The sequence below is a fragment of the Capra hircus genome, chromosome 19 (genome assembly GCF_001704415.2).
Source record: "Capra hircus breed San Clemente chromosome 19, ASM170441v1, whole genome shotgun sequence".
NCBI classification, from domain to species: domain Eukaryota; kingdom Metazoa; phylum Chordata; class Mammalia; order Artiodactyla; family Bovidae; genus Capra; species Capra hircus.
In genome coordinates this window covers 53,882,889-53,906,385 of record NC_030826.1, presented here as the reverse complement: position 1 = coordinate 53,906,385, position 23,497 = coordinate 53,882,889, and the positions used below count along the sequence as shown (strand labels likewise).

The window sequence follows — 23,497 nt, the reverse complement described above, 5'->3', positions numbered from 1 at the left end:
CTCAGTTGAGACTCACTGTTCTAATCCAACACTCTCATGACTGGGAGGAAGAGAGTGAGGTCCAGAGAGGTAAAGACATTTGCCCAAAGTAACACAGTGAGTCCATAAAAGCGGAGCTGGAGCTCAGCCTCTGGCCCTGCACCCCTAGATTGGTGCTCTGCCCATTGCAAACACAGCAGCAGCTGTGAGGAGCACGGTTTTAATGAAGGGTACAACGTGAATTCCTCCAAAGTCCAGTTCTCCCACAGCAGTCACTGAGACTGCAGACGCCCAGGCTGGGCAGAAATGAGCCTCCTTGGCTGGACCAAGGAGCCAAGTGTGTTTTGATTCCAGGCCCCGACACAGACTCTCCCCCGCCTGGTCCCACACAGAGAACACAGCCTTGCAGATCCAGGCCTGGAAATCTGGACCAGACAGGGATGGGCTCACCTCTGGATGATGCCCGGATAAGTTCCAGCTGTTTCGCTGAGCCTCATGGACCGTCTTCATTGTCATCGTCATCAGCAAGATCCAGACATGACCGCAGGCTCCTCAATAAACACCTTCCCAGTTGGCCAGATCAGATTTGAAGACGCGCTCTGGGAAAAGGCTGCTGACAGGAGCCCCTGGCCAGAATCCGCTAGTAATGCCAGATTCCCTTCTGATTACTTCCTGATTTTGTTTAATGAATGAAATTAGACACGGTGTGGAATTTCCTAAATCACAAACACATTTATTCTGGGGACAGCGATAGAAATGTGTGTGTGAGGTGTGAGGCCCGAGTTCGCCCAGAACAAGGGGCGTGAATCTGGTCACGCATTTGACTTTGTCACCCTGGGGTCAGCGGCCCCGCACATGACACGCACGTTGGAGGGAAGGTGCCTGCAGATGAGAAGAACGTCGCTTCTGTTTTCAGCCTGTCCTCTGACTCCCTCGGAGCGGCCTCATCAGAGCTGGATGGGGGTTTCTCATCTTGCTCCAGGCGAGTCCCGCAACCTTGGGGTCCATCTCCCACCTGTGGGCTGGACAACTGCAGACTAAGCTGTGGGCACCCTGGAGTCAGGGGCCAGCTCTGCCACAGGCTGCCTGCCTGGCGCTGGGGAAGCTGTGGGACATGATGAAACTTCCCTGGTGTCCAGTGGCTAAGACTCTGAGCTCCAAATTCAGGGGGCCTGGGTTCGACCCCTGATCAGGGAACTAGATCTCACATGCCCTGCTACTAAGAGTTGGCATCCCGTAACTAGGGTCCAGCACAGCCAAATAAATAAGCAAATAAATGAATTAATAAGTGTATGGTGCCCTTTGTTAGCACTGAGCCTGTGCTGAGCAAGCGTTCTATAAATATCAGCTACTGTGAGGAGGCCAATGATGATGGTCACGGTGACCTGCGGACCTTTCAGTCACACCCATGGTTCCCTTTCATGTGATCACAGCAAATCAGGCTGGTCTTTGCCCTGGGCCTTTGCACCTGCCATCTCCCCGCCAGGTCTTGGCCACCTTCTCTCACCTTCTGATCTAAACAGCGTCAGCTGCCCAGACACCCCAGTGCTCTCCTCTGATGGGGACACAGACTCAGGCCCCAGGAGGCCCCTGTGTGCCCTGTTCAGGGCTGCAGTTCTGGAGTCTGAGAGGTGGGCCTGGTTGGATGAGGATGAAGATGGATCGTCAAGGTCCTTACTACAGGAGAAGGCTGCAGGGCAGGGGGCTGGGGTGTCCAGCCCTCCACGGGCCTCGGGGCTGCAGACCGCATCATCAAGAGCTTCCGGCTTGGGCGTGTGGGGTCAGACTTCCAGCCCTGCCTCCCAGTCAGGGGCTGCAGGCCCTGGTGTGAGTCTCTCAGCCTCTCTGAGACCCGACCTTCTCACCTGCCTGACGGGGACCTAACAGTAGAGGGAAGATCCCTCTGAAGGAGAAACCAAACCCCAGCACCTCAGCGCCGGGTGGGGGGCTATATTCAGAGATCAGGGAATGCACACGGTTTGTTCTGTCTGGGATGAGATCTCGAAAGTTCTTCTCAACTCCAAACGCCACAGTTCCAGGATAATTTAGAAATGAAGCACTTGAAAATGGGCTTGGATTTTCACCCCCCTCCTCTTCTCTGGAGCGAGGGGGGACGGGGACCATGAAGCATGCTCTCTCCACTTTCCAAGTGGAAACATCGCCCGTCCTGCCTCTCTTGGGCTCTCCATGCGTCCCCGCGTAGAGGCAGCCCCAGCCGAAGTCCACAGCGCTGCCTGCTGGAGTGCAGGTGGAGGGCAGGGGAGGCAGCCCCCACAGCGCCACCTGCTGGAGTGCAGGTGGAGGGCAGGGGGAGGCAGCCCCAGCCAAAGTCCACAGTGCCGCCTGGTGGAGTGCATGGGAGCCAGCCCCACAGCGCCACCTGCTGGAGCGCAGGTGGAGGGCAGCCGGCCATCCCCCGGCCTTGAACAAGGGCAGGCTTGGGGCTTACCTGGCCCTTCCCACCGGCGGAAGCTCCTGGAAGGAAGCACGGAGGTCAGCAGACTGCACAACAAGGGGAAGGGTCTGATACCCAGCGCTGTGGGGCCTGGGTAGGCCTGGTCCTCACTGAGCCTCACTGCAAGGCAGGTGGCATTGCACTCCCCTGCCCTCCCCCCTCCCCGCCCCGAGTTCCTTCTCAGTCTTAAAGACAGGGAAACTCAGGCCCAAAGGAGTCACAGCCTGTGGGTGGGCTCAGGGCCTGGGATTCCCACCCAGGCTGGTTGGTACCACGGTCGCCTCTGCTGGGAATGTTCCCTCCCTCTGCCTAACCTGAGGAACTTGACCTCTAGGAGGCCACCTCCTCCAGGAAGCCTTCCCCCACTCCTCCACATTAGGATGTGTGCTCCCACTCTGTGCTCACCTAGCAGGCTGCTCCCCCTCCGAGCTCTCACCAGGTTGTACCATCGTTGTTCGCCTGTCCTGGGTTCACCTCACCCCAGTCTGTGAGCTCCTGAAGGTGTCACCTGTCTGCTATAATGAACCAAACTTTTAAGTGCACAATTTTAAGTCAATTACAAGGAAGTGGGGAGCCAAGGAGGAGGGAGGTCAGAGGATGCACCAGAAGCCCAGCTCCTGCTGGGTTTGGCTGGGGGGTACCTCAGGGTGTGCCTCTGAGGAGGATGTGGAGCTGGGCTCTGAGGGGTGTGGCAGAATCCGTGTTGGCTGAGCTCACAGATGGATGCCAGGACACTTGTCCCCAGCAAGGTCTGAGGGCAGCCTGAAATGAAAGAACTGTTCAATGTGAATTTTTTTGGCTATTCTGTGTGGCATGCAGGATCTTAGTTCCCCGACCAGGGATAGAATGCATGTCCCCTGCATTGAAAGCGCAGAGTCCCAGCCACTGAACCGCCAGGGAAGTCCCTCGACTGAATTTTAAATTCCAGAACAGGCCGTTCCAGAAGGAAGGGTCTCCTCTGTCAGCCAACAGATCTAAAGAATGGCGAAAAGAAACTCTTAAGACAGAAGGGAAATAATAAAAGACCGAATCTCAAAGCATCAGGAAGGCACAAAGAACAATGGAAAGAGCAGAAAATGTAGGCGCAATACACTTTCTTCCTCGACGAGGATTCTGAATCAAATGTGATGATTGAAACAAAAATCATACCACCACCTGACACCTGGCCACTTAATGTCGGCGGCTCTGGGTTGGTCCCCTTGCTGGTTCTGCCTGGCAGAGCTTGTGTTTGGTGAGGCTTTGGGTCAGTCAGCAGAGCAGTGAGCCTGCTTGAGGAAGGCACACCTGGGTTGCCGGCTTCCACTGGGTCGGGACGGGGGCCTGGGGGATCATAGACGCCCAGCTGTTTCCCATTCAGACTCAACCTCGGGATCCCTGATCAGCTCGCCTTCTCTTTCCACGCGTCAGAACCCCCTTTGGTTGCCCCCTGCGTCACCCCAGGGTTTGTAGCTGTGTTTTGCAGAGAGGAGCAGGAAGGGACCTGTCTACACCGTCTTATCCAGGGTGAGGATGCTCAGTCGCTCAATTGTGTCTAATTCTTTTGTGACCCCCTTGGACTATAGCCTGCCAGGTTCCCCTGTCTGTGGAATTTTGCAGGCAAGAATACTGGAGTGGTTTGCCATTTCCTTCTCCAGGGAATCTTCCCGACCCAAGGATCGAACCTGCATGTCTCGCATCTCCTGCGTGGGCATGCGGATTCTTTACCACTGGGGTGCTTGGCCTGGATGTCCCTAATTATTTGACTGAATGATGGAGCGTCTGAAGGACAGTGATGAACACGGGACCTGGGCCCAGGCAGGTCCTCTGTGAAAAGCTCAAGGAACTGTCTCCTGCTGGACCCACGAGTCAAGGGCCAGACTTGCAGTCTAGCCAGCTTCTCCCAGTGCCCCCCAGCTGGAGGGGTGCCACTCTGGAGTGACCGCAACCGGCAAGGAGCCCAGGCTGTGGGGTGGTCCTGAGCACGCGCTGCTCGTCTGCCCTCCACTGAGAGGCACCGGCCGGGGAGGCAGAGCCGACTGCTCCCGAGCTGAGGGACGGAGAGAAGGGACAAGTCCAGTCGGAAGGTGGCCTCTGCCCCAGATGTTGGTCACTCTGGCAGTCGGGGTGGTGAGTGCGGATGGCTGCGCCCTGTGGATTGGGAGAAGGAAAAGCTAGGGCGCAAGCCCCGCGGACCCCACTGAGCCCAGGGACCGCTGCAGCCCGAATCTCCTGGCTCTGCCCCTCTCCTACTGCCCCAGTGCCTGAGCCTGGTGACCTCACAGCAAACACGGGTGGAGGCTGCACATACCTCTAGAAAGTTCTGTGGGCCTAACACTCAGAGCTCCGTCACTGGCCTTTGTTTCCGGAGGAATGGCTGCGGCCTTTCAGAACCTGCCAGCCTCTTTCCCAGCTCCTTACCGCCTGGAATCTGGGTCACCGGGTCAGTGTGTAAACACCCCCCTTCCGCCGGGTGGGGCCCAGGGGAGGCCGAGGAGGAGGCGGGCCACTTTGAGGGGATTAGGACAGGAAGTAAGGAAGCCTGGAGGCCAGCCCTTCTTTCTTTTCCATTTCCTGCCAGAAACACGCAGAAAGTCCCTTTCTGTGCCCAACTCCCTGGTGGGAGGAAGGCGGGGCGTGGGGAGTGACGGGCACCAGGGAGAATCAGCCCCAGCCCCTCCTCTTCCTGCCAATTCACAAATCCTAACCCACAGCCCAGCCCTGGGCTCAGGAATACAATAAGGTGAGAACGCTTCCCAGGCCCGCCCTGCGTGTGTTCCTCCGCTAAGCCTGGCCGGCTCTCTGCGACCCCGTGGACTGCAGCAGCCAGGCTCCCCTGTCCTCCACTGTCTCCCGGAGTTCACTCAAACCCACGTCCATTGAGCCGGCGATGCCATCAAACCATCTCATCCTCTGTCGTCGCCTTCTCCTCCCACCTTCAATCTTGCCCAGCATCAGGGTCTTTTCCAGTGAGCCTCAGGAGGCCAAAGTACTGGAGCTTCAGCTTTAGCATCAGTCCTTCCACTGAATATTCAGGGCTGATTTCCTTTGGGATGGATGGGTGTGATCTCCTGGGTGGTAATGATTCAGAGCACTGGAAGGTTCCAGACGCCAGCGTATGGACAGGGCCAACCTCTCTGTCTGCATGTGGCCTTTGAGAGGGGGCTCATCCTGCATCCCTGAGGAGGAGCTGAGGCAGGGCCCAGTCCCCAGGCCTGTCCTGATCTCTCTCCCCTTCTTTCCTGCTGGGGCCTGTCTCCTTGTCCCCCACCTCCCACGGCTGTCTGTGTCCCCTTCACCTCCCCTTGCTGGGGCCCGTCTGTGGCCCCCGGAAGGTGTGACCCAGAGGCCCTGCCCCTACCCTGGCTCTGCCCGGTCCTCCTTCCCCCAACCTGTATTTAGGCCCCTCTTGGCCCGCTGATCCCGGGAAGCCTGTAATTTCCCAGGGCTGAGTCACCGCCGGCTGCCCAGGGCTGGGTCAGCAGACCGCCTTCCACAGGCACTGCGACGATGATCCTCCCGAGTCCAGTGCCTGTGGTTACAGGGTTAGAGCCCGGAGGCCCGTCCCCCAGGAAGCCCTGCCTGTGAATAGGACGCTAAGAGTCCAGGCTAAGGATAACCACTCCTTTATTCCTTCACCCCAGGAACCCCTGGGCTCCCCCGTCCAACGGTTTTCCCCCATGCCCAGGGCCTGGGTGAAGTCTGGAAGCAGAGAAGACAGAGCCTGCGCGTGTCAGATGAGGGGCTGGACACTCCATTCCAGACTTGCCCAGAGATTGCAGAGCAGTCCAGCAGAGGGCCAGGCAGGACAGCAGAGTGGTTACGAGCACAGTGCCAGGAGGAGCACTGCCCGCGCTTGGGTTAAGGCTGCACTTGTGAGCAGCTGTGTGACCCTGAGCAGGTGACTTCTGTTTCCTCATCTGTGAAATGGGACTGTGATGAGGCTTCAATGAATTGGTGCCTGTAAAGCACACAGCTCAGCTGGCAGAGAATCTGCCTGCAATGCGGGAGACCCTGATTCGATTCCTGGATTGGAAAGATCCGCTGCAGAAGGGATAGCCTACCCTACTCCAGTATTCTTGGCCTTCTCTGGTGGCTCAGCTGGTAAAGTATTCACCTGCAATGCGGGAGACCTGGGTTCGATCCCTGGGTTGGAAAGATCCCCTGAAGAAGGGAATGGCTACCTACTCCGGTATTCTGGCCTGAAGAATTCCACAGACTGTATAGTCCATGGGGTCACAAAGAGTCCGACGCAACTGAGTGACTTTCACTCTCACTTTTCAAAGCACACAGAGTGCCCAGGTCAAGGCCACGAGAGCACAGAGGATGCTAGAAGCTGACAGGGGCTTGGCTGAGGCAAGGTTTTAGGAATAGAGGTGGGGAGAGGGGGAGGGCATACCCCCCATCCCACCCCAGCCAACAGAGGCAGTCCTTAAGGTCAGACCCTCAGCTGGGCATTTGCTGAGCTTCAGAACTGCGCCTGGGGACACAAGAAGTGGGGTGTCCTTGGGAGGCCTGGCCTTGTGTGCAGACAATCAGTGATGGCTCTGAATGTCCCCTGGGTGGCCACACTCTGCATTTCTACTGGCCCTCAGGGTGGACCAGGTCAGGGGTGTTTGGAGGGCTGGCTGCCTGAGTGCACTGGACCACTGGCTGGGGCTGCGGCGGGGCCTGAAGGGGTCCCCGCAGCATCTCCACGGCAGAGCCGTGCTTGAACACCCACCCACCCGGTTTCAGGACTCCACGGGCAGGAGACACCATGCCAGCACCCCCCGAGCGGCTCTGCCCCTGTTCCTTCTCCCTCCAGCCCCACGGAGGAGGAGTCAGAAGGCAGTGACGGAAGAGGGGATGTGGAGGGCTGGAGCGGAGCCGGGAGGTGAAGAGCAGTCTCACTCTGGTCCTGCGCCTCTGAATGGAGTGTGACATTGACATTTTAGGTGGGATCAGTCTGGTTGTTTGAATATGCCCCAGCGGGTCTAGCTGAGCAAAGATGAGGTGGTTCTGGGTGCTGAAGGTGAAGGAAAAGCTTCTCCAACTGCCTAAGAGGCAATGAGGGTGACAAAGGAGAAAATAAGGCTGTTTGCACCCATTCAGAAAGCTGGACACCTTCCCCATGAAGTCGACGCCAGCCCACAGCTGTGGCTCCATCACCTGCTTTCCCTCCATCTCCACCTCCTTATCACCTTCTTCGCCCCACGGATTCCTCCACTTTTATCAGCTCCTCCACCTCCATCCCTCCACCGTTCTCACCGGCTCCTCCACTTCCCCATCCCCATGACCTCCTCCATCTCCACAGGCTCCGTCATCCATGTCACCCCTCCGTCTCCACACCCTGTACTATTTCTGTCCTGTTTTGTCATTTGGTGAAGCCATTCCCAGCTCTGTTTCCTGACCCTTGCCATGCTCCTCTCAGGGGAGGTCTGTGGTAGGGGAACTCTTGACTTTGCATGTCTGAAATCTCTGTTCTCTGTTCTCACTCTTGAATGATAGTTTGACTGCGATAGAATTCTAGAATGATAGTTGTATTCCTTTAGCCCTTGAAAATACTGCTTCGGACTCCAAGAAATCTGCAAAAATCTATTCACTTCTTTGTGGATAATCTGTCTTTTCATCTCTGACAGCTTTTCAGATTTTCTTTTTATCCTTGGATGTGCTATAGTTTCAGTGTTAAGTATGTGAGTATGAACTGATGTTTATTTATCCTGTGCTGAATTTTGTGTTCGAATTATTTTGGTCGGAATTCCTGGTAGTCCTGTGGTTTGGACTCAGTACTCTCATTGCTGGGGCCCAGGTTCCATCCCTGGTCAGGGAATTAAGATCCTGAAAACTCTGGGATTTCCAGTTGTTTCTTTTTCATGATTACCTTTATTTGTTTCATTTAAGCCCGTTTGGGTTTCATAATTTTAAAACTTTCTCTGATAGTCCTACATATCATTTTCAGATTCTTCTATTATTTGCATTTCTTATGGAAATCATGGTGTGATTTCACATCTCCATGGTTGATTTTTCTTGAGTGTCTCTAGTAGCATTAGCTGTGCCCGCGTTTTGGGGCTCAGGTTTTTACACGTCTTACTTATAATATGTATTTATTTATTTGGCTGCACCGGGTCTTAGCTGCGTCACGTGGGACCTTTTATCATGGCTCAGAGGCTCTAGAGTGTGCAGGCTCAGTAGTCGTGGCTCATGGGCTGAATTATTCTGCAACATGTGGAATCTTAGTTCCCTGACTAGGGATTGAACCTGTATCTCCTGCATTGCGAGGTGGGTTCTTAACCACTGAAGTCCCTAGACTCATCTTGAGTAGATGTTTCTTTCTCTTCAGTCCTCCCCCATTCCACCACCTTCCCCTGTTTTCCAGCTGTTTCCACTTGGCCTCCTGGTGGTCCCACTCCAGAACAATGAAGGCGTTTCCTGTTGGCTCAGAGAACCCATCTCCTGGAGGGATGTTGGGCATATCGGGGACCCAGTTGCTCAGTCCCTGGGTGTCATGGCTTGGAAGTGATGGTTGCTTCCTTCTACTTGTCCACGTGCATAGCTGGCAGCCCTGCCTGAGTGTGGCTCCAAACCTTCCCTCGCTTACTGTCTGTTACATGGAGAATGGCATCTTGTTTTTTTTATTATGGTTATGTCTTTTAAGTTTCTCTTTACATGGTTTATGTGTCTTTCTCTGTCTTTTATGTCTATTTGGGATGACTTGAAAAATGAACTTAGTGCCATCTATTTTATTTCGAGCTGTAAATATTTCTTTTTATTGTAAGCCATTAAAAATGGGAAACTAGTGTAAATTTTTAGTTTCCTGGAATGTAATGGGTTTGAAGGTTAATTTTGAAGAATAAGACCTCATTAAACTGCCCTAAGTGTGAGCTTAGCTGAAGATCTTTTTATCCCTTAGTGGTGGGTTCTGCCAGCTGCATGCAGGCAACAAATAATAAATTACTGTTCCCCTTTAAAAGTTGGAGGTAATGACAACAAATAACATTTCCAAGCAAGATAAAGCATGTCAGCTTTTCTTTGGGAAGCCTCTTTGCTAATGGAGCCTTAACTTAGCTGTTAATTTTTAATAAACGGTTTTATTGAATTGTAGCATGGACACTAGAAAACTGCACAGATTATAAGTGTGCAACGTGAAGAACATGGCACGTTGGCACACCCGTGCAGCTCCTGAGCACTGGGGTCACTGTCTCCATCCCAAGGGCACGAAAACGCAAGAGCAGAGAGGTTAGGGCTTTTCCTGAGGATCCCAGCTAGGAAGAAGCCCAGCAGGGAGGTCACAGCCAGGCCGCAAGTTCCCACGGTTGGAGAACAGCTCTGAGAGGCAGGTGTGGGGCAGCAAACAGGTGTTGCCAGAAGGCTGGGTGGGGACAGGGAAAGGAGGGGCTGAACAGGGACTCACGGAGGGGCGCAGAGTGGGAGGTTGTAAGGCTGGAGCCTGGGGCCCTGGCACATACCCCCCTGAATCTGGTGTGTAGACAATCATTTTGCCTCCCTTGGCTTTGAGATTTCACAATCCAATTTTGTTTGCTTTTCAAATTGGACATTAAAAATATGTTTATTTATTTATTTACATGGCTGTGCTGGGTCTTAGTTGCATCATGTGGGATATTTTTTAGTTGAGGCACGTGGGCTCTTTAGTTCATTGCGGCATTTGGAATCTACTTCCAGATCAGGGATCGAACCCGGGCCCCTGCATTTGGGAGCACGAGGTCTTAGCCACTGGACCACCAGGGAAGTCCTGTTAATTGGAGATTTTAAGATGGAGTGACTATGTTTTCATTTTGACAGAAAAATATATCTAAAAAAAGACACATGCTACTTCCTATTACCATTGTTTATTTTTTTAAAGGACTTTTTCTCATGTAGGACATCTGTACACAGAGGAAGGGAAATTTTCAGGATAAAGACCAGCCCTCTGGGACTTCCCTGGCACTCCAGTGGTGGGGAGTCCATATGTCAATGCAGGGGACACGGTTTCGATCCCTGGTCCGGGCACTAAGATCCCACGTGCTGTGGGACAACTGAGCTCATGTGTCACAACTACAGAGCCCGACTGCCTAGAGCCCATCCTCTGCCACGAAGAACAACTCCCAAGAGCCACAACCAGAGGCAGCTTGTGCACAAGAACGAAGACCCAGCGCGGCCAAAAATAAATAAATGAATAAATAAAAAATCTTTAAAAAAAAAAATGACCAGTCCTTTGAACATCTCAGCTTCGCTTAAAAAAAAAAAAAAAAAAAAAAAGCCCCAGAACCTCACCTCTTTGCCTTGCGCTCCCTTGTTTCATTTTGCCTCTGACAGGTCTTTGCTTGTCACAGGCTGGCCCCAGTCCCCAGCCTGGTGTTTGGGAATCCCGAGTGGGGGATGGTCAAACCTTCCTTCCAGGACTACAAGTCTAGGTCTGGGGACTGAGATCATGGGGTTTCCAGATATAGCAAGTACAACAGGATGTGCAGCTAAATTCTAATTTCAGACAAACAATCATTTTTTAGCACCAGTATATCCCAAATACTACATGAGATATACTTATACTACAAAAATTATATTTTGCCTATCTGAAGCTCAAACCTAACTGGGCAGCTTGTATTTTATCTGGCAACTTCTCAAAGGACACTTTTAACTTTTTGGTCGCACCATGTGGCATGCAGGACTTTAGTTCCCTGCTAGGGCTCAAACCCACACCCCTGCAGAGGAAGCGCAGAGTCTTAACCAGTGGACCGCCAGTGACGTCCCCGTGAGGGGCACTTTTAGAATGTGAGGACTGCCCAAGGCGAGGCAGAGCATGGGGTGAGGACCCGTGTGTCTCCCCGACTCCCCTCTGTGACCTCGCCCACCTGCAGCCCCTGAGGGCTGCCAGCCCTTTCCCAACACTCCCACTGGCCCTGTCTGGCAGGCCCTGTATTTATTTATGTTTTAAATGAAAGCCAATGAACATTCACTTACTCTGGAGAACTGTACCGAGAACTGTACGCTGGAGACTCTTATGATAAGTGGAGACACCTGGCCTTCCTTTCCGCCTGGGTCCCGGTTCACACCGGTGGCCCTTCCCCTTCTGCACGCAGCACCGAGGAAGCTGTGGCTCCTGCCCTCTCGCTCACCGTCCACTTGGGGATGCAGGGGCACCCCTCAACCCCAGGGCAGCCCAGGACCGGCATCTTTATCCCCTCGAAGCCGACAAGGAAGCTGAGGCACACAAGTTTGGGCTCGCGCAGGAAGGCATCGTGCTGAGAGCCTGTGGCACAGGGCCCTCAGCCCGGACCTCTGGCTTCCCGCCAGCAGACGGGCGGGCTCAGCCCAGGGAGCCGGTAGAAAGCTCCGCCCCAGAGATTCCGAGTGAATGGGCCGGGGGCGGGGCCTGAGTGGAGGTGGCTGTTCGCTCCCTGTGAGATTCCAACGGACCCAGATAACTCCAGCTTCACCAGGCTACGGAGATAAGGGCAGAGGAAACGGCTCTGTGGGAGGAGAAGCCCCACCGAGAAGGAGGAGGGGGAGGGGTGGGGAAGGGGAGGAGGGACAGGGGTGGGGGAGGGGAGGCGAGGGGGGAGGGGAGGGGAGGAGGGGTGGGGGAGGGGAGGAGGGGGAGGAGAAACTCCATCCAGTTCCAAAGACCCAATTTGAGTGCCTGGAAAGGGTGTTCCATGTGGAGCAGACAGCAGGAGCAAAGACATGGGAGTGGGCTGGGGGAGGTGGCGGGAGGAGGGGGCGTTGAGGGGTGGGGGTCGGGGGCCGGTTGTAAATGGGCTTGCAGTGAAGTGAACAAGAAAGGCCGTGATGAAGACAAGACCCAAGACACCGGGTGGCCTGCGGTTTCCTTCGGATGCTTCCCAGAGATTCCCAGCTTCCCCTTGAGCTGAAGTCACTGGTGACATGTCAGCGAGGATGCCAGCCCCTCCCCTCCCTCATTCCTGGGCTGCAGTTTTCCCATCAGAAAGCTCACCCTGGCTCCTTCTCCCACAAGGCAGCAGAGGGATAGAGGCAGAGGAGGAGGAGGAGGAGGAAGCAAGGCGAGCCTGAGGGGACAAGGGCCAAAGTTCAGAGGCGCCTTCTAAGGTGTGTCCTTCAAAGGTCCAGCCCTGGCTGATGAATGCCCTCCCTGCCCCCATCTGATGACTGGCGTGTTGTTGTTAAGTCGCTAAGTCCTGTCGAAGCTTTTGGCACGCCAGGCTCCAGTCAACTACTGTCTCCCAGAGTTTGCCCAAATTTATGTCCGATTGAGTCAGAGATGCCTTCCAACCATCTCATCCTCTGTTGCCCCCTTCTCCTTCTGTCTTCAATCTTTCCTAGCATCAGGGTCTTTTCCAATGAGTTGGTTCTTTGCATCAGGTGGCCAAAGTACTGGAGTTTCAGCTTCAGCATCACTGCTTCCAATGAACATTCAGGACTGATTTCCTTGAGGATTGACTGGTTTGATCTCCTTGCAGTCCAAGGGACTCTCAAGAGTCTTCTCTGGCACCATAAATCCAAAGCACCAATTCTTCAATGCTCAGCTTTCTTTACGGTTCAACTCTCACATCTGTACATGACTAGTGGGAAAACCATAGCTTTGATTATATGGACCTTTGTCGGCAGAGGTCTCTGCTTTTTAATAAGCTGTCTAGGTTTGTCATAGCTCTCCTTCCAAGGAGCAAGTGTCTTTTAATTTCATGGCTGCAGTCACCGTTTGCAGTGATTCTGGAGCCCAAGAAAATAAAAGATGTCACTGCTTCTGCTTTTTCCCTTCTATTTACCATGAAGTCATGGGACTAGACGTCATGATCTTAGTTTTTGAATATTCAGTTTTAAGCCAGCCTTTTCACTCTGCCCTTTCACCCTCATCAAGAGGCTGTTTAGTTCCTCTTCTCTTTCTGCTATTAGAGTGGTTATCATCTTCATATCTGAGTTCCTTATATGGACCATATTTCATCCCAACCTAAGGCCTTTGCAAGGCTGTTCTCTGCCTGCAGACTCTTTCCCCTTTGTTTTTCCTGGTTAACTCTTGTTCATCTTTCTGATCTCAGCCCAATCTCCCCTTCTACAAAGAAGCTCCCCCAGACCCTAGACCCCAGATGTGAACCTTTTAGTGTACACCCTCACGGTACCTTCTTCTTTTTCATAAAACGTAAGCTGCATACAACATATTTTATTTATATTTTTATTTTTTTGGCTGAGCTGTGGCATGTGGTATCTTAGTTCCCTGAACAGGGATCGAACCCGTACCCCCTGCCTCGGAGGTAATGGGGTCTTATCCACTGGATTACCAGGGAAGTCCTCACTGTACCTTCTTATTTGGTTCCTTGGTTAACGTTTGTTTCCCCTACTGAAGTATAAGCTTTAGAGGGCAGGACCATCATGAGTCATCAAGAAATATACATTGAATCAACCAACGAGAAAACACTATAATCACTGGGACAAAGCACCTGGGCACTTATAAAGTCATTTAAATTTCACTGCCAAGCGCTTTTTGGAAAGCTGGGGGCAGATACACTCCCACATTGCACAGGAGAATGTCAGGAGAGCCACACCTTTACCGTAAATCGTACACACACAGTAAGGCCCCAGTCATCTGACAAGTTCAAGCTCCGGGACAGCCACAAGTCAGAGAAAGAGTCTGACTCAGCAGAGACGCTGAGCCAAGCAGAGGACAGAGCCACTGGGCTGAGCTGAGGCCAGGCAAAGATGGCCACACCGCCCAGCTTGAGCCAGCCCCTCTGGGGTCAGGAGACAAAAGCAGTAACCCTCAGGTGGCCTGCCAAAGCCAAGTCTGACCATTTGGGCCTGGAATCCTGAGGGGATTGGTCAGGGAAAGGACCAGAAAGAAGTTGACAGGAGAGAGAAGAAAAAAGTGAGCAGAAGCCGCGGAGCTCAGAAATGGAGGCAGACAGCAGAGGTCGTGGTTGGGGCAGGAATATGGGAGAAGGTACAGTAAGGGGACCCCAGGAAGGCTCTGTGCTCATGTTTCTGCACCTGGGCTGGGAAGACTTAAAGTCCAGGACTGCCCACCTGAGCGGCTGCTGTGACCGCCCCACGGCAGATGGCTTCTGAGATGTTTCCAGTGAACTCTACCTCCTGGTATTCACAGGCGGCTGCTTCCATGAACAGATCACGAGATTGTAATGATTTTCATTTTGCCAGCCGACCATCTTTCTTGCAAAGAGGCGACTCCTTGGAAGAGACCCCGATGCTGGGAAAGATTGTGGGCAGGAGGAGGGCAGAAGGAGAAGGGGGCAACAGAGGATGAGACAGTTGGATGGCATCACCGATTCCACGGACATGAGTTTGAACAAACTCAGGGAGATGGTGAAGGACAGGGAACCCTGGTGTGCTACAGTCCTTGGGATCAAAAAGAGCTGGACATGACTGAGCGACCCATCTTTCTTACTGGCTTTGATGGACAAGTTGCTACATTGGGAGTCCCCTGTGGCAAGAAACTCCAATCTAGTCAGCTAAAACCTGAGGTTTTCCATCTAAGAGGCTTTGAGGAGCTGAGTCTGCCCACAACCATGTGAGCTTGGACATGGATACATCCCCAGCTGAGCCTTCAGATGAGACTCAGCCTCTGCCAATAGCTCTGGCTGCAGTCTGGGAGCTGCTCTGAAGCTGATAACCCAGCTAAGTGGTGGCCAGGTTCCTGACCACATAAACTGTGCCATGATGAATGTGTGTCATTTTACGCCACTAAGTTTGTGCTAACTTGTCATGTGGCAACAGATATCTCATACACCCCCAGTGCTCTGGGCTTCCTTGCATACAGAGGTCTCTGGGTGAACAGACCCTGACTGAGTGGCTCGGGGCCCCAAGGTCAAGGGTTACAATCCAACAACAAGCCTTCCCAGCTGCAAAGGGAGGGGACACAGGGGGACGCAATGCCCAGCTCACAGGTGAGGGAGCAGGAAGGGCTGGGAGATGCCCTTGTGACAGTTTTGGGAAAACACAGTCTGATATAGCTGCCCATGGCCACAGCTCACATCCCTCCCACATGGAAAATATCCTCACCCGACCCCAGGATCCTGAGAGTCTCAGCCATCGTGGTGTGGGCTCAGACTCCGGGTGCAGGCTCTAGCCCTGTAAATCAGTGCAGATGGGTCCTCACAAGGGTTCTTCAAGGACTTCGCCCTGGGGGGTTGTTCTTCCAGCCTTGGCTCAGTCCTCTGAGTCATACTTCCTTTTTCTTTGGAAAACTGAGTTTGCAACTAAATAGCTTTCTCAGCCTGCGTCCTCCTTCTAAAAGACTGAGTCCAAAAGCCTCTTTTTCATTTGGTCCTGCTTTCAATCCTCTGAGTCTAAGAACCTAATTTAATTCCTTAAAAACGTACATGTTAATTTAAAATCCACTCCATGAGATAAAAACCTTACCCACAAACTTTTTTCTTTTTTTAAAATAGATTTAAAAAAATTTTTTTTTTCAAAAAGCAGTTTTAGGGAACTCCCTAGTGGTCCAAAGGTTAGGACTCATCACTTTCACTGCAGGGCACAGGTTCCCCTGCTTGGGGAACTAAAATTCTGTGTGCATCACAGTGAGTGCAGCCAAAAAAAAAAAAAACAGATTTACAGAAAAATTTAATGAGTCAGAGAGTTCCCATATGCACTACCCCCTCGGGGTCTCCCTTCTTATGACACAAATTGCTTTAGAGTCGTACATTTGTTACAACTGATGAGTCAATATTGATATTTGATTATCAATTATTCAGTCGCGTCCAACTCTGCAACCCCATGGACTATACAGTCCATGGAATTCTACAGGCCAGAACACTGGAATGGTAGCCTTTCCCTTCTCCAGCGGATCTTCCCCAACCAGGAAGCGAACTGGGGCCTCTTGCATTGCAAACGGATTCTTTACCAACTGAGCTATCAGGGAAGCCCAATTATTGTTAATGAATTATTATTAATTAAGTCCATAGTTTACATCAGGGTTACATAGGTGTAACACATCGCCTTGTTGCAGGAAGGCAGACCCCTTCCAGGGCCTGAAACTGGGCTCTTGTCTAACACTCGGAAATGAATTGTCCGAGGAGACACATGTGCTGACAGAGCAATAGATCTTATTGGGAAAGGGCGCCCGGGTGGAGAGCAGGAGGGGAAGGGAACCCAGGAGAACTGCTCTGCCGCGTGGCTCGCAATGTCGGGTTTTATGGTGATGAGATTAGTTTCCGGGTGGTCTTTGGCCAATCATTCTAATTCAGAGTCTTTCCTTGTGCCGCACGCATCGCTCAGCCAAGATGGATGCTAGCGAGAGGGATTCTGGGAAGTGGACGGACACGCGGTGTCTCCTTTAGACCTTTCCCGAAGTCTTCCGGTTGGTGGTGGCTTATTAGTTCCGTATTCCTTATCAGGATCTCCTGTCATAAAACAACTCGTGCAAATGGTTACTATGGTACCTGGCCAGGGTGAGCGGTTTCAATCAGTGCGCTTCCCCTAACAGCATGGGTTTGGATCAATGTTTCCTGCCACGTATCCACCCCTACAGTGTCGTACAGCCCTAAAAATCCCTCTTCATCCCCCGACCTCTTGGCAACCACTAATCACTGTCTCTGTAGCTTTGCCTCTTCCAGCAGTCGTACAGCTGGACTCATGCATTCTGCAGCCTTTTCTTTTTTTTTTTTTAAGCAGACAAGAACATCCTAAATTGTTTATCAGGTAAGAACTTTACAAACATTACGTGTATTAGCAGTAGCGGTGGAGCTGGAGAGTACTGCGCCTTCTCCATGCTGCACGGCGAGAGCCACGGACAGTGCGGTGGCACTTGTGGCCCTTGCCCAGGCCGCGGCTCTTTCTGCCTGCAGACGTCAGCCCCTGCATCTCCCTGCGCTCGTGGACTGCTTTAGTGATCCGCTGGGTGTCAGGGTTTCTTCTAATAGCTTTATGGAGTGGATCAATGAGGATAACCTCAAAGAATTTGTACGTAGAATCTTCACCAACCCAGTAGGACTCAGGGCCCCACAGTGGCGGCCAGCGCGCTCCTCCGCAACCGACTGCAGGCTTCGAGCAAACTTGAGCTGGTTGACACCATGGTGCACAGGCTTGCCGTAGGTGGCACCCTTAGGAAACGGGCGTTTGCGGCCCCCACGGTGCACATGGATCCGGCATATGACATAGACTTGCTTGGCCTTGTAGCCCAGCCTGCGCGCCTTGTCGGGCCGGGTGGGGCGCGGGGCGCGGGGCAGCGCCGAGAGCTGGCGGTACTGCCAGCAGCGCACCCGCAGCAGGAAGCGCATCACGCCCGACTGCTGCTTCCTCCACAGCTCCTGGATGTACTGGTGGGCGCCCATGTCGGCTCGCCCTGACGGCTGCTGCCTGATGGAAAGACTGCAGCCTTTCAGATTAGCTTCTTTCATTCAGCACCACAAAGCTTCTCTAGTTAAGCCCTCTCTACCCTCACGTGAGGATGCAGTGGGTGGATTCCCCTTGAGAGGTACAATACCTACTGCAAGGCAGCCTCTGAAGATCCTCTGAAAGTGTTTATGATGAAGGAGCAACATGTGAGTCTGTAACAGTTAAATGTGTCATTTATGATGAACTTGAGCCACGAGAAAATGATTAAGGTTTGGTATACTCTACTCATGAATTTGAACAAACTCTGGGAGATAGTGGAGGACAGAGGAGCCTGGCGTCCTGCAGTCCATGGGGTCGCAAAAAGTCGGACTTGGCTTAGTGACTGAAAAACAGGTCATGAAGGCTAGTGATTACATCATACATTTTAAAGAGAGTTGTCCATAAAATTAAAATTTCATGCTTAAAACTATTAACCTTCATGCATCCTGAAAATGCTTTCATTTCTCCTCCTCCTTTCTCTTCATTCCTCCTCCTGTCTTTCCTTCAGATTTTTGGCATTTTTTTGTATGTGCACTATCACCAATTCCCCGTCCGTGGCTCACTGGTGAAGAATACGCCTGCCAATGCAGGAGATGCCAGAGATGTGGGTTTGATCCCTGAGCTGGGAAGATCTGCTGGAGTAGGAAATGGCAACCCACGCCAGTATTCTTGCCTGGAGAATCCAATGGACAGAGGAGCCTGGTGGGCTACAGTCCATAGGTTGCACAGAATCGAACATGATTGAGTGACTGAGTGCTCACACAGACACACATATGCACACACACACACACACACACACACACGGCATCAGTACAGCACATAGGTCTTTGTTCCTAGGTGGCCAGGTGCTTGTGAATTATAACCCAGGCAGAAATGCTAGTATGAAGGGGCCAACCGTACACAGAGAACACCCAAGGGTCCTCGACGACTCCAGGATCTGTCTGCTCAGAGGATGCATGTGCACCAGAGCACTTCTGACTTGAGGTAAGTGAAGCAACCAACCCCTAATGTGCCCATTAGATAGATTCTTGATAGGCAGTTGGACCTTAGGAAGGTCAGGCATCAGTATGGGGGTGCAATCATCATGCCTACCGGCCAGAATCAGGACAGAGCTCAGCCTTCTGCCTTGGCTGGAGTGAAATTTTCAGGAACCTGTGTAAGTGGCCCTTGGGGGTGTGTGTGTGGCTATCCCAGAACCCAAGGACAGATGTTAACAATTCATCTCCAGTTTCCAGGCCTGTGGCTTCTTCCCTCCCTCGCCTCCTCCCCAGGTCCCCAGATAAGGAGACGGAGGTTGACCCAGGTGGAGTCCAGCGTCCACTTTGGTCCAATCAGTCTAGCCAGAGGGTGTGGGACGGGTCACGTGGCCAGACCTGCAGGCCTGTGGCTGTACAGATTTCTTAAGAAGGGGAGCAGGTGGAACAATCTGGTGGAATCAAGTGTGCCTCAATTCTTGCTTAGGCAGGTTTTCTACTCTCTAGCAGGCGATGGAAATGCTTTTGGATCTTTGAGGAGAGGGAAAAGGGAAGAGGATGTTTTGGTGATGTTAATTCTACCTCCGTTTTCCATACAGGTTTTGGATTATCGGGGAGAAGGCAGCGTCGCGCCCCAGCTGAGAGCTTGGGGGCGCTTGCGGAATCGCTTCCTCTGCTCTCTTTTTCATCCCTGGACCGCGCGGCCCTTGCGTATCTGTTTCCGCAGGTTCTGGGATGCCGCGCGCCTCCCGCTCCGCCACGCCCTTCCCTCTTCCAGTAACACCTTGGCTGCCTGGCAAATTCCTGCTCATTCTTTAAAACCTTGTTTTGGAATTACCTCAGTAAAATTCTGACAACACTTGCTTGACGAAATTCATCACTTTCTCCTCTGTATTAAAAAATAATTTTCTTATGGAAAACTTCTTTAGGGATACAAAAGCAGAGAGAATTCTGCACAAGTTTTGCTCAGGAACTCACATTCTCCTTACTGCACTATCCAGGCTATAAAGATGCGTGCCCTCGTATTTGCGCTCAGACGTCGAGGCCCTGACCGCGCGCAGTACCTGACCGCGCGCAGTACCTGCCGGGAAGGTGTTCGATATTTCTCAGATGCAACAGAAGTTATCATCTGGTCCAACGTACCCATTGTACAGATGAGGTAACTGAGGCCCCAGTTCATCAAGCAGTCAAAGCAGTCTGCCCTCTGGATTGCCAGCAAAGTAGCGGGGCACGTACGGTAGGGACCTCGCCTGCCGGGTCCTGCCCGGTCCACTTAGCTGGCCTGTGGACTCCGATCCCCCCGGCTATGCAGAAGGACCACCACCCGCTCCCTGCGCCCCTCCTCCTGCTGCCACCTGGCGAGGCCCCGCCCTGCCCAGAGTCTAGACGGGAAAAGTGCGGGCGACGCCCCGGAAGGAACCGTTCGTGCCTGGGGGGGTGTGGCTGCTGGGGACGGTCGCCACCTTGGCGACCCCCACCCTCGGACAGCTTGCATCGGGGCTGCAGTGCAGGGGCCGCGCCCGGGCCGAACCGGGGCGAGCTCAGGACCCGGCGCGGGGCTGGCGCTCCCGGCCGGGGGTCGGGATGCGCGGGGCGCGGGGCTCCGCCAGGTGTGAGTGCGCGGGGCGGGGCGGGGCGGGGCGGGGCCGGACCCGACCCCTCCTCCCGGCCCTCACCCCTCCCACTCCCGGCCCGGGATTAGCGACCTGGGAGCGCGAGCCCGGCGGCCTCCCCGCCACACTCTGCTGGGAGCGGCGGCAGCGACGGCACCATGAAGAAGTCTTACACAGGTGGGCGCCGCGCCCGGAGCGGGGTGGGAGGTCGGGGTCCCGGGGCAAGCTTTGAGGTGTGGGGCGTCCCACCGGCCAGCTGACGCAGCTGCACCCTGGATCGGGGTCGCTGAGCAGACGCTGGGCCCCCCCACCACACTTTTCTCCTCTGCTTCTACGTTGCCGCTCCAGGGTCTCGGCCCGCGCGCTAGTCTGAGACCCCTGGTGCCCTGGGGAGTCCAGGTGCTCGAACTCTCTGACCCCCAAGACGGTTGGGCCCCGATTCTGACCCTGGCGGAGAGTCTCCTGCCCCCATCTGTCGGCTGCTACTCGCTCAGGTGTCTGGAGGGGCCACTGTGGGAGGCGCTGCCCTGCGCTGGCCTTCCCTCCTGTTCCCCCTCCTTCCCCCTTGTACCTTCTCCAGAATCGCTGACTTGACAGGGGCGTTCTGGGTCCCTCTCCGTGCGTATGTGTGCGTGGGAGGGGGCTGTGTGGAGGATTTCCTTGGGGTCAGCTTCTAAGACTGGTGGTCCAGGTCTTAGCATCCTTTCTTCAGGTGGATTCCTGTTATTCCTCTACCCAGTGGAGCACCGGAAATTCCAGCTACACCTGAAGCCCACTCGGGTGCACCTTTAGGGTGTCAGGATGCCTTTGGTTTGCTGGCATCCCAGCTTCACTAGCAGGCTTGACAGGTGAAGGGGCCTGGCCAGTTCCTACCAGGCACTCAGGATCCTTTTTAAGCATTTTCCCCTTGGGTACTCTGAAGTTCCATTTTGAGGATGGGTAAGCTGAGGTCACAAGCTTTGAAGGTCTTATTAAGGGGAATCTAGATCTGTTCTTTTTTCCCTTCCTTTTTTTAATTTGTGATTTTCCCCAAAGGATCCAGGCTGGATCCTTTGTCTTCCTCAGTGGTCAAGTTATAAACGGCATCTCCTTCTGCTAACCCTGCAAAATTTCTCCTCATGTTCTTCCCCTTAATCTACTCGGACATGAAGTTTTCTGCCAAGGACTCATGAATTAATTTTTCTTGATAAGAGGACAGAGTCATGGTACTTAGTTGGAGCTGAAGAAGTCTTTTGGGCCATCCCTCTGCCTTTGGGACATTTTCCCAGTCTTCTCCAGCTTTCCATGTTTTCCAGAAACAAAACGAGTAATAAAGAATAACTCATCTCAAAGAGAATTACTCAGAACTTCCCCTAAAATGGCCTTCCGGGTCAGTGGCTTAGAATTTCAACTTTCACCCCCTGTTACAAACAGCATGGCCCTCACTGATCCTGAACACAGCTCCCTCTCTGGAGTGTGGGGGCGTTGATGTAATCGTGGAGGAGGAGGGGGCTTCCAGGTGGCATAGGCGAGGGTTTGGCGCTGGGCCTCTCTTCCCAATGTGTTCCACATACTTGAAGTGGTTGTGGGCATCGCCCTTCCCCTGAGTTCGGTAGCCCGGTGTGGCCCAGGGACACCAGCTGGCTCTTGCCCTTGGCTCCTCACACTTTGCCTGCTGCTGATCAGTCTGGCCACCACAGCCCCCCCGGTGAGCTGGCCTTTTCCTGGGGGGACTTTGAGACCCTCCTACACAGATGCCAGAGGGCCTCTGAGGCAGGCTGGATGAGTCTTCTCCATGCCTGCTCCCTCCTGCCCTGGCAAATTTTAAAAAAGGAAAAAAAAAAAAGAGGAAGGTTTCAAAGTAGTGTTCACAGGTGGGTAGGAACCAGCTCTTGTAAAGGCGGCCTTCCTGTCTCCGGTGTTTACCTGAAGGGGCAGGGCCCTTGAGGACGGGCCTGGGAGAGCTTGGACCTCTTCCAGCTTCTCCTGGCAGTGGTCCAAGGCGAGCTGGGTCACCCTGTTACTATTGCATGGGGCTGGGCTGGAGGGGGCTGGCCCAGGGGCGGGGTGGCCCCTTGGTCCCCTTCTGAGGGGGGTCCAGTTCTGTTGGTGCCCTCTCTCATTGCAAAGTCAGACTGACTCCCATGTAGCATCAGTGACCTGAAATTAGGGAACGCATCAAACTGTGAAGGATCCCCAGTGTCAAAAAATTCAAGGACAGCCAACCAGGAGCGCTTTTATTTTTCACCTGGATTGAGTGGGATTATTCCTTTGGGACCTATTTGTGGGCTCAGAAATAAATTGAGAGACTTCCCTGGTGGCCCAGTGGCTAAGACTCTGCGCTCCCAGAGCAGGGGGCCTGCCTGGGTTCGATCCCTGGTCGGGGAACTAGATCCCACATGCTGCAACTAAGATGCACTAAAGCCAAGTAAATAATAAATGTTGTTTAAACGCTAAAAAAGAAAGAAGAAAATCAAATATGTTCTCAGTAGAGCTGGCTTGAGCACTCACGAGTCTCTGAAAAGGGAGGAATTTTAAAAATATGTTTGAGGGGATCCTGAGTGCCTTAGATAAACACTCACTGGATCCACATTATGCACTGGGCCTGTGCAGCCAGGGCCTTGAGGATACAAAGATGATGGAAAGACATTGTTTGCAAGCAAGATGCATTCTCCTGGGAGGCAGGATGCAGGGTGTTAACCTGGCTAGTTAACACCCCCGATCCCCCACCAAGTGGTACAGTCTCCAAAAGCTATTGGATTGCCCTGGGTAGGGGAGGTTTCTGGGGGAGCCGAGATTGAGTGGGCCTTGGAGAATAAGCAGCTTTGAGAAGGTGGAGAATAAAGAGGGTCCTTCTAGGTGGGGAATAGAGTGAGTGCCCACTGAGGCTGCAGGATGCCAGGGGCTTGCGTGGGAACAGCTCTGTGTCTGGCATTTCCAGTTCTGCTCCAGGCACTTCCTGGATGCACCTCGCTTGGTGTTCCAGGCAGGCAGAGCTGCGGGCAGTGTGGCTCAGTGGTTCACAGCACAGGCTCCCGGAATTAAATCCTAGGCTGGCACCTCCTCCATCTCGTCATGTGTCCCGTTTGCCTCATCTGGTAGACAGGGGCAATGCTGATTTGTTGTAATGATGAAATGAGCTCATACGTGAAAGGCTTGAATGCCTGGGCCATCCGTAACTTGCTTCATTATCCTTATCACTCGCAGGGAGCACACACAAGGAGGCTGTGTGTCACCAG

General features: G+C 53.3%; 1 protein-coding gene, 1 long non-coding RNA gene and 1 pseudogene across 3 annotated transcripts in view; 1 reads left to right on the top strand and 2 right to left on the bottom strand.

Moving 5' to 3' along the window:
* On the bottom strand, positions 687–3,972 carry LOC108638194. The gene is made up of 2 exons (XR_001919621.1): positions 2,840–3,972; positions 687–2,454 (listed from the first exon to the last, which is right to left on the bottom strand). It is a non-coding gene; the product is annotated as an uncharacterized LOC108638194 (long non-coding RNA).
* Positions 17,045–17,679, bottom strand: LOC106503211 (annotated as a pseudogene). Its single transcript, XR_001919651.1, has one exon. The product of XR_001919651.1 is annotated as a 60S ribosomal protein L15 pseudogene (transcript).
* SEPT9 (septin 9) overlaps positions 20,353–23,497 on the top strand; it is a 180,701-nt gene continuing 177,556 nt past the window's right edge. The window contains exon 1 of the mRNA XM_018063712.1: positions 20,353–20,456. Within this exon, the coding sequence (XP_017919201.1) occupies positions 20,438–20,456 (19 nt within the window). The 5' untranslated portion in view covers positions 20,353–20,437. The remainder of the gene's footprint in view (positions 20,457–23,497) is intronic.